Source organism: Lampetra planeri, chromosome 34 (assembly GCF_965212315.1).
Source record: "Lampetra planeri chromosome 34, kcLamPlan1.2.h2, whole genome shotgun sequence".
In the NCBI taxonomy this organism is placed as follows: Eukaryota; Metazoa; Chordata; class Hyperoartia; order Petromyzontiformes; family Petromyzontidae; genus Lampetra; species Lampetra planeri.
The window spans coordinates 10,765,304-10,776,475 of record NC_136140.1 but is presented as its reverse complement, the minus strand read 5'-3'; the positions used below and the strand labels follow the sequence as shown (position 1 = coordinate 10,776,475).

The 11,172-nt window shown below is 56.4% G+C and overlaps 1 protein-coding gene across 1 annotated transcript; it reads right to left on the bottom strand.

Annotated features, from left to right (window-relative positions):
- Positions 1-3,771: 3,771 nt before the first annotated feature.
- On the bottom strand, positions 3,772-10,830 carry LOC144730144 (uncharacterized). The gene is made up of 6 exons (XM_078610729.1): positions 10,636-10,830; positions 9,338-9,384; positions 7,938-8,063; positions 5,984-6,138; positions 5,679-5,796; positions 3,772-5,248 (listed from the first exon to the last, which is right to left on the bottom strand). Exons 1-6 carry the CDS (start codon positions 10,751-10,753, stop codon positions 5,111-5,113), a joined length of 702 nt encoding a protein of 233 aa, XP_078466855.1. The 5' UTR covers positions 10,754-10,830; the 3' UTR covers positions 3,772-5,110.
- Between the last annotated feature and the right edge of the window lie 342 nt (positions 10,831-11,172).

Below are 11,172 nucleotides of genomic sequence, written 5' to 3'. Positions count from 1 at the left end.
CGAACGGGGGATCTTTGGGAATCATCGGACAGATTCGGGCGACTATTTGTATTGGCGATATCAAATTGGCGGGTCCTATTTTTGTGTCATCATCTCTGGCAGTTCCTTGTTTACTGGGTACGGACTTTCTGGCTAAAATGCCCATTAAAATTCTCGTCGATCAGGCCTGCATTGAGCTTCCATCGGGTCGGCGGGTTGCATTTTAACGAGTCCTACCAAAATACGCACGGTTTGTGCAACGGTTCAGGCGCTGGCAACTCAGACTGTGCGGGTGCCCCCGGGATCGCAAATGTTGGTACCCCTTCGATTGCGAAAACCCCTCGGGGTGGATGCGGCGGAACAAGGTGTTCTGTTGGGGCCGTCAAACAGAGCTGTTGGGGGCCTCGACTTAGCGGTAGCTCAGACCATGGTGCGGGCGGACAGGGATCCGTTCATTATGGTTCTGAATACGGGGTCGCGGCCAGCTGTAATTACACAGGGCACGGTGCTGGCTCACGCGGTACCGCTACCCATCGATGAACAGCTCGTTGCACATGCGGATTCTAGCCTCAATACGCATCCTCCATTGGAGGAGGGGACAGAATGGTTGGACTCGTTGTGTGCTGGGTCTAGTAACTTGTCTAGTGTGCAGTTAGGAGCGTTGAGGGGCCTGCTACTCGAATTCGCTGACGTGTTTAGCAGACACAAGTACGATATTGGCTGCACGGACCTGTTGCGCCACCACATAGCGACGGGTGACGCGGCCCCTATTCGGCAGAATCCCTTCCGGCTCAGCCCAGCCGAGAAGGAGCATGTGCAGTCGGCTGTTAATGACATGTTGGCTGCCGACATCATTTCACCCTCTTCCAGTCCGTGGGGTGCTCCCATCGTCCTTGTTAAAAAACAGGACGGGTCCTTGCGGTTTTGTGTGGATTTCCGCCGCCTAAATAAAATCTCGAAGGGCGACGCGTATCCACTCCCCAGGATGGATGAGTCGCTGGATGCCTTGGAGGGAGCACAGTTTTTTTCAACGCTTGACCTGCTTTCGGGATTTTGGCAATTACCCCTCGATGAGGAATCGAAACCAAAGACCGCTTTCCGGACACTAGGAGGCCTATTTGAATTCAATCGATTGCCCATGGGCTTACATTCCGCTCCCGCCACGTTCCAGAGGCTCATGGAATTGGTTTTGTCAGGACTCCAATGGGACACCTGTTTGATTTACCTCGATGATTTCATCGTCTTCAGCCGGACTTTCGAAGAGCACCTCCAGCGATTGAGAGGGGTGTTCCTCAGGATGCGTTCCGCTAAATTAAAATTTAAACCGGCTAAATGTCACCTGCTTCGGGAATCGGTCAGGTACTTGGGGCATATCGTTGGCCGTTCAGGGATCTCTACAGATCCTGCTAAGACGCACTGCGTCAGCTCATGGCCAACACCAACCTCAGTCACTGAAGTCCGCAGCTTCATAGGATTCGCCTCCTACTTCCGCAGTTTTGTCGAACATTTTGCCACCATAGCCAGGCCCCTACACGCTTTGACGGCTAAAGGGGTAAGGTTTCACTGGGGGCCGGAAGAGGAGGCTGCGTTCTGCTCCCTTCGGGACGCCTTGGTGCGGGCTCCTCCCTTGTGTTACCCCGATTTCACGCAACCGTTCCTGCTTGACACGGATGCCAGTAACACGGGTATCGGGGGAGTGCTCTCACAGGTGGTCGGGGGGGTCAAACGGGTGGTCGCCTACGGTAGCAGAGTTTTGTCACCTGCGGAACAACGCTACTGTGTGACACGTCGTGAATTGCTAGCGATCGTTTTTTTTATACAGCAATTCAGGCCGTATTTCTACGGCCGTCATTTTACCGTTCGTACGGACCACGTGGCTCTCCAATACGCTATGCGGGTGGTGCAACCCTCCGGCCAATTGTCCCGATGGCTGGAGGTCCTCCAAGACTACCAATTCACGACGATTTACCGTAAGGGATTGCGGCACTCGAATGCGGATGCCTTGTCGCGGTTGTCGCCTCGCTCGGAATGCGCATGTCTTCTGGGATCGGCGCGGTGTAAACCCCCTGTCGCCGTCCCCGCGGAAGTTTTGCTCGCCGCCACTGACGCTCCGGGGGTCGACGCGCCCGCCGCTCCCACGGGCGGGGACTCATTACTCGCGTTGCCTCTTATCGGGTGGGGCCGTCTCCAAATGGCCGACAGCTCCCTACTCACGTTGCGTCGGAAGGCAGACGCTCCCGGGGGGGGGGGGAGACGCGGGTCGGTTCCTGGGTGGTCAGACAGGGCCTCCTGATGAAGTGGGACAATATGTCCCGGCGTCATACGCTCGTTGTGCCATCTGCTATGCGGGGTAGGGTCGTTCTGGCTGCTCACGAACGACTCATGCATTTGGGATTTCATAAAACGCTCGCCCTACTCCAACGGGACTATTATTGGCCGGGTATGGGCAGCGACGTGGCAAACATCCTCAAGGGATGTGTGGGGTGCGCTCAAAGAAAACCGCCACCAATAGCGGCTAATCCACCGCTACAATCCATTCATGTTTCGCGCACGAACGAACTGGTTGCGCTCGACATCTTGGGGCCCTTTCCCGCTACACCTAGGGGTAACAAGTACCTGCTGGTTGGCGTAGAATACTTCACCCGATGGCCCATGGCGTGGCCACTCGCCAACCAGTCGGCTGCGGCAGTGGCGGACGCCTTTGTCCAGGGCTATGTTTTGGACAAAGGCGCCCCCGAACGCTTGCTAACGGACCAAGGAAATAATTTTTCGAGCGTTTTGTTGCGCGAGGTGTGCGACCTGTTGGGTATGAAGAAAGTGCGTACCTCCCCGTACCACCCGCAGACTGATGGAATGGTTGAACGTCTAAACAGGACGATTACTTCTATGCTGTGCCAACAGGTCTGCAACGATCAGGTTAATTGGGACTTACAGGTACCTGGGGTACTCGCGGCCTATCGAATGGCCCCCCATGCGGCGACGGGGTTTTCCCCATTTTTTCTCATGTATGGGCGGGAGGCCGATCCGGCCATGGATGTCCAACTGGGGATTTCCCAGCCACGTGCGAAATCTAAATTGGCCGACCACATCAAATTTAATATCGCCAAACTGGCTGAAGCGCGAGAGGCTGCGAGGTTGAATTCAAGGTCTCGCCAGATCGCTAACGAAAGATTGCATGCACGAAAGGTGTATACGCACGATTGGAAACCAAGCGATAAGGCCTGGCTGCACTGCCCACATGCACCGTTGGCTACGTCCCCTAAATTGTTGAGACCATGGAGGGGACCGGTGGAAATCGTGCGTATTGCGCGACCCCAGAGTATCCAGATTAAATGGGAAAAACGCCGTTGGTACGTACACCCCTCCCGGCTGAAACCCTTCGCGGCACCACATGGCCTCCCTTTGTGCCGTAACGACCGAGCGTGTGATGTGGCCGTCGACTCGGGGAGGGATGTGTAGCAGTCTGATCCTCACGTGTCTCCACCTGACCCACTCCCAGGTGTCTCGGACCTGACGGCTGTTGACCGTCCTGAACCGGAACCCCGAGGCACGCGCGGATCTCCGATGCCTGCCCCGTGCCTTCCTGGACTGCCGCCGCCACCGGACGGTCAACCGCGTCTGGTGCCGTACGACGGACCGGCCAGGCGGACTCGTGCTAAGACACGACACTTTTCATGAAAAAAAAAAAAGAGGGGGGGCCCGAGGTTGCAGCTCGTCGCCGCGTTCCCCTTCTGCCCGGTATAATGTCCCGTTCAAGGGGCGCTCGGAAATGAAGGGATGCATCACGAGTCATTTTTTTTTTTGCATACACATTTATTGTTGTCGCTCGCCGGGTTGTACATATTGTTCTTGTTGTTGCGGTGGCATGTTCTGATTCTTGCGGATGGCGGAGTTCTTGTTGTGTTGTGTTGGGTTGTTGTGATTGTTGCTTGTGTTACGGGGCACACACGGGGGGGGGGTAATAATTTTTTTTTATAGCAGCCGGGTCGGCTGCGAGCTATGTGGTAGGGGGTGATGTAGTGGTGGTGTTGACGCGCGCCGACAGTGATAGATCACGGGGCGGCGCGGGGTGCGTGGTTGTGCGCGCTGACACAAGGTGGGAAATAGGATCGTGGGCAGCGCGCAGTGATTGGTCAACTGGGGTGGGTGCTCTCAGCGACGTCCGCATGAAGGACTATAAAGGGGGACGCGCGGGAGCACTCGGGGAGTTGATAACCAGTTGAAGATCGAAGACGGAGTTGAAGAGGTAGGGCCCTGAGACCCCTAGTCCCGCGGTCCTTGTAACGGCCGGGACCCTGTGTGGCTCGGAGGCGAGGCTGTGGGACCCGTGGTCTGACGTCCATGTGGGACGAGGCTGTGGGACCCAGAGTCGAGACGGACACCCCAGCCTGGTGGGTTCCGAGAAGCTACGGGGCGTAAGAGCCCGTGTGGGTGTAGCCAGGGGAACCCCGTGGGTTAAGGCTGCAGTTAGCCACCCGTGTAAAATAAGTTGGTGTTAATAAAGAGTGTGCTACCCGTAAGGTCGTCTCCCGCCAAGTTACTACATTACACATTCAACATCTTCCCTTGCACTCAACATCAATCAAGATTTAAACATCCATTTACGGACGTGTGTGTGCTGTGTGTACTGTGTGCCTGCTGCATGTGTAATTTGTGTGTACTGTGTGTATGTGTGCTATGTGTGTATGCTGTGTGTGTCTCGTGTGTGCTGTGTTTTCTACGTGTACTGTTCCGTGTGCTGTGTGTGTGCTGTGAGTGAAAGAGCTACGTTTGAATGATTGTTGTTGGTGAGAGTAGTGAGTAGATACGTGGTGAGGGGTGAGGCGCTCGTCATGAGTAGTGAGAGGTGAGCGCGGTGAGCGCTAAATGTGCGTGGTGAGTGGACGAGCGGTGAGTGGACGAGTGGTGAGCGCGGTGAGCGCGGTAAGCGCTAGATGTGCGTGGTGAGTGGACGAGCGGTGAGTGGACGAGTGGTGAGCGCGGTGAGCGCGGTGAGCGCTAGATGTGCGTGGTGAGTGGACGAGCGGTGAGTGGATGAGTGGTGAGTGGCCGAGCGGTGAGCGCGGTGAGCGCTAGATGTGCGTGGTGAGTGGACGAGCGGTGAGTGGATGAGTGGTGAGCGCGGTGAGCGCTAGGGGCGGCTGTGCTGCTCCCACGTGGCGCCGCTCGCCATGCCGATGACGCAGCAGGCGATGCGCTTTCCCGAGTTGCCGTGGAGACGGCTGCCCTCGTCCTCCCCGTGGCCCAGGTCGTCCTCGCCCTCGTGCACCTGCGTCGCCACACGGTTCCAGCTTTACCAATCATCGCGAGCAGCGTGCAATTTTTTTTCGTGTATTTTGGAATTGCTAGCGCCGCCTCATTGCTGCTGTCTCAGCTCCGGGGCTCTGAGACGGATCCTGGCTGGGAACTCCTCGTGGCGGAGGGAGAAGCGATGGGGAAGTGCGCTGGGTGGGGAGAGCGTGTGGGGCGATGGTGGGGGAGAGGGGGGGGGCGATGTGCGGTGGAGAAGCGATGGTGGGGGGGGGGGGGGCAAATCGTCTGACAAACGGTGTGCCCACCACATCTACCCTCACCCCTCCCCCCCACCGATCCCCTCCGCTCCACCAGGAGGCTCCCACCACTCCCCCCCCCACCACGACCCCCCCACCACGACCCCCGCATCTACGAGACCCCTCCGGCCGGCCGGGTGTTGCTCTGACCACGATGGAGCGGCCCACGATGGAGTCGGGCCCGTACAGTGTGGCTTGCAGGCGGGGCAGGAGCTGCTGCACGCGGCCCTGCGCGTCCGGCTGGAAGTTCCCAAAGTCCCCGGGGTGGCTGGTGGGGGGGGAGGGGGGGGGGACCGGCCGATGTAGTTAACACCTCGCCAATCGGTGGCGGCGCAAGCAGCCACCGCCAAACCGTTCACCGTGGCGAGCGTTGTCTTCGAGATGAAAGTTGCTTTCCGGAGTGAATGTCGCCCCCGTCGGGAGCGTCGGTGCCGGTGCTGAGCACCCCACCTCACCTTCCGTGGTGGGCCTCGTGGGGGTTGAAGTGGGGCCCCGCGGCCTCGCAGCCCGGCGCGATCTCCCCGTGCGCGTGGACGTGGATGCCGTGCAAGCGTCGCTCGCGCGGGAACCCCTCCAGGCGCAGCGCCATCTCCAGGGGCTCGAGCACCGACTGGGCCACGCGCGGTGCCACAGACACAGCACACGGTACACACACACAGCACACACATGCAGTACACGCACACAGCACACACACACGGCGCACACACACACAGCACGCGGTACACACACACAGCACACGCACACAGCACACACACACGGCACACACACACACAGCACACACACACAGCACGCGGTACACACACACAGCACACTCACACAGCACACACACACAGCACACGGTACACACATACAATACACGCACACAGCACACACACACAGCACGCGGTACACACACACAGCACACGGTACACACATACAATACACGCACACAGCACACACACACAGCACACGGTACACACATACAGCACACGCACACAGCACACACACACGCCGCACACACACAGCACACGGTACACACACACAGCACACGGTACACACATACAGCACACACACACGGCACACACACACGCCGCACACACACAGCACACGGTACACACACACAGCACACAGCACACACACACAGCACACGGTACACACATACAGCACACGCACACAGCACACACACAGCACACGGTACACACATACAGCACACGCACACAGCACAAATCAAACGCACATTGCACACACATCACCATCACACAGCACACGCACACAGCACACATCACACGCACACAGCCTGCGCAGCACACAGCTCACGCAGTACACAAGCAGCAAGCAGCACACAGCACGCAGCACAGCACGCGCGCAGAGTGCACGTACACGGGACACGCAGAGCACACGATTATCTTGCAGACATCACACGCGAGGCTGATGGTGTGGCAAGGACCACCCACGCCCTCCTTCATCTCCCCAGTGCTCATGTTTGGGGCCGTCCACGCGATTTTGGACGATTTTTGACCCCCCCCCCTCGTCACACGGCGTCACAAAAAGTCAGACCCCCCCTCAAATATGACGTCACAAAGCTCTGCCCCCCAGCCCCCCCACAAAGATGAAGCAAGCTTCAAATCGCTTTAAACTATTGTCATTCTAGTGCGTATTTAATGTGGCGCTGCACTCTGATGTTGTAGGAGAAAACATTTATTAAAAAGTCTATTTAATTAAGTAGAACGTGTTGTCTATATTTATTTAAAGTTGCGCATTTTGATGTGACGTCACATTTCTCAACCCCCACCCCCCTCATCACACATCGTTACAAATGCCTGACCCCCCCCCCCCTAGGTGCATGACGTCATTTATTGACGGCCCCTTTACACATCGCAACTGGGTACTCAATTGAGGTTAGATCACTCTAGGAGTAGCCCAGGACTGGTTCAAATGTCCGTCACTGATGTTAGCCGTGAGTAAGATTAACACTCGAGTTGCCGAATTCATAGCGCAGCGCGCTAACCATTACACCACCGCTCCTCACACATCACAACAACAACAATCGCCATACGTCACTAAGTGGCGGTGACGTTGCCACGGCGCTTGTGCCAGGCTATGTGCACGTTAAGGCCACGCAGAGTGTCGAACGCCCGCTGGCAGGTCACGGGACAAACCCAGGTGCCATGGGTCGACTGACTGACTCAACGCACAGGTCAAAGGTCAGAGTGAGTTCCTACTGAAATGAGCATTGGAGGTTGATGCTCACCTCGTGCTCACAACGCCGAGCCCAGTGGTGGTGGAAATTCCACATTACTATGCCAGGGGCAAGTTTTTTACAAACCGCCAGAGTGATGATGGAACGAGTCAACCCGCCCAATGGGGGATTCTGTCTGAAAGGTGCTCGTGAGGGTATCGGGAGGGTATCGTGAGCGCAAGCGAGCGAACCTTCTGGTGGAAGAGCACCACTCCGCGCACGGGGATCTGCGAGTCCGCAGCCTGCGCCCGGTTGGGCTCCATGGCGCAGGCTGCACGGAGCGGCTCCCCGCGTGGGTCAGGGTGCAACAGACTCCGCTGGGGGAATCGTCACACGGAGAATCACATGGAAATCATTCAGGAATCACACGGAAATCACACGGGAATCATTCAGGAATCACGGGGGCATTACAGGGGAATCACACGAGAAGCAGAGGGGATTCACATCGGAATCATACAGAAATCACACGGGAATATCATGGGAATCACATGGGAATCACACAAAAATCGCACAAAAATCACACGGGAATCACATTGGAATCACATGGAATTCACATGCGAATCACAGAAATTGCACGGGAATCGCAAGGGAATCACAGGGCAATCACAGAGGAATCACAAGGGAATCAGAAAGGAATCACACGGGCATCACAAGGGAATAACATGGGAATCACATGGGAATCACACAGGAATCATTCAGAAATCAGAAGGAAATCACAGGGGAATCTCACGGGAATCGTAGAAGAATCACTGGGGAAACGACACGGGAACCACATGGGAATCACAAGATAATCGCAGGAGAATCGTACGGGAATCACAGGGAATCATAATGGGATCACGGGAATCACATGGGAATCACACAGGAATAGCAAAGGAATTACATGGGAACCATAGGGGAATCACACGGGAATCACAGGGGAATGGCATGAGAATCACATCGCCCTGAATGTCTCAGTCTTATGAGACCCCTGAAGCTGAGCCGCTGTCTGCCCGGTTCGTCCTGTCGTGGGAACAGGAATACCACCTCTTTGGTTCTTTCGGTAAAGTGACGTAGTTAGAAATAAAATAAAATGAGAACCAAAGAGTATGGATTCCTGCAGTCACGAAAGCTTCAAATCAAGAGGAATACCACCCTTGGGCTGCAGCGGTGGCCAGGTGATGTTCGCGACAGAAAGATTCTCAAAAATACATCCGTGCGCGGCTTTAACAATCAGCGCATCGTACGCGTTATGTGGGGTTGCTCCAGGTCCTACTCCCCTCCGTGCCCCCCCCCCCCTCACTAAGACACGTCATCATTCGTGGCACGCACTGGCTAAACATCCAAACGGAGCAGGGACCTTCAGAAAACGAAACAAATGCGAGCGTCGTGACTCAGAGAGTGATATCCTGGACATCTGTGATGTAAAAAAATAGAACCTCGTGGCTTACCGCAGCAGTCCCTCCAGCCCAAAGAAATATTCTCACTCACGAGTATGCTGCTGACCTCCGCCGCCAGGAGATATATACCACGGTGGCGGAAATCAAACCAATGTTGTAGTCCCATGGCATCGAGTTAGCCGTTACTGCCGCCTGGGTGAGTGCGTGCCTCTCACCCAGAGAGCTGTCACCTTCTCCTCCACGTTCCGCAGCGTCTCCGCATCTGCAGAGAGAGAGAGAGACACGTCAGCCGGGAATTGTGTACAGTTTCTGTGTGTGTGTGCTGAACTTCGGACGCTGAGGACGGCTGCTTGCGTTGTGGCCGAAACGTCGTGATAATTAAATTTTATTATGTTTTATTTGTATTATTTTATTATTTCCCTCCTACGTGACTTTACCGAAAGAACCAAGAAGATGTGCTGAACTTGTGTCGCACCGCTATGGAGTCAGCCGTAATAAACTAAACACAACCAGAAGCGGTGGTAAATAAATGAGTTTGTCAATCCGGATGATGATTTAAAAGTGCATAGCTCCCAGCGGCTTCCGGAGATCGGGAGGAAGAGGCGTTCCAGACGGCCGCAGAAGCGCGTCTGAAAGCGCGATGCCGTGACCGCCACCGTCTGTGTGCGATGGCGAGCAGCCAATATCCGATGCTGCGAGGATGATGACGGAGTTGGCGCGATGGTTCATGCTCCTTGACGACATCAGCCAGGCATTGTGGTTCATTCGTGGCAAGCCAGTGGTGGACACTCCACATTTCCATTGTGCGGGCGAATCTAACCACAGGGCAACCACGGTTGTCTTTCCCACGTAGTGGTGTTTCTTTTATCGGCCACGGAAAGATGATGGGCTGAGTGAACCTCCAATCGGGATTTGACCTAACAACCTTCCGATTGCAAACCGCTCGCTCTCGTGGCGAGTCACCTAACCCTCACCCACACAACCATGTGTGCACTCACCACCACCACCACTCACCATCACCACTCACCACCACCACCACTCACCACCACCACCTCTCACCACCACCACTCACCACTATATTAATATAGACCCTCGTTTAGTAACCACGGCGATCGGCGCCTGTCGTGATTTGATCGCTGCTGACGATGAGTTCATCAGCGTGCGCGACGAGCGGCTTGGCCGAGAAGTCGCCTGAATCTACGAAGCCCCGTGGCGTCATGGAGCCAGTCCCGCTGTGGGTTCATCATCATCACCAGCAGCAGCAGACATCCACTCGTCCACGTGGCCGTAACCCCCATCCCGCCACCCAGAGCAAGGGACCTGCGGGCCTGTGGTTGGCTACGTACGGTGCGAAAAAAGTTCCACATACAACGTGCCCGCTCTCTCAGCAGCACCGGCGTCTGGACCCCATCCAGTGCAGCTGCACAGCCGACGCGCTGAAAGGTCGCAGGAACTTTAATAAGAGCGCACTGGAGGCCAGCCCCACCCGCACTCCGAACCCGCCCGGACCCACCTCCGCCACCTCCAGAGCAGCCCTCCCTCTTCGAGCTGTCAGGCCGCCTCCTGTAGGCGGTCCCGCAGGTGAGCAGAACGGCCGACAACAGCAGCCAGGTAAGAGCCCGGGTCGCCATCGTCCTCCTCTCGCTGTCACCGTCTCAGCCGCAAATGGCCAGCGGAGTCTCGCCAGAGAACTCTCGACCCGAGTCCCTCGCCCCCCCCTCCCTCCCCCCTGGGCAATGATTAACCCGGGCTGGGTGCGCACCGAGTGTGAACCGACCGCGAGAGTGAACCGACCAACCATCCCCGAGCAAACACCGCGCCGCCCCGCGTGATGCCAGAACAGGCGCCGCAATCCGCCTACTGCACAAAAAAGTCCCCTCCGGCCACAAATAAACAAACAGCGCTATCGCCCCCACCCCCCACGGACTTCTGGGAATACCGAATGTTTATTTTGCTAATGTCACTCGACAGTGATTTACTCTTCACATGAGCACTGGTGGCATTGGCTCGTTTCCCGTTGGCGTCGATTCTATTCGACAGTGGACGACCA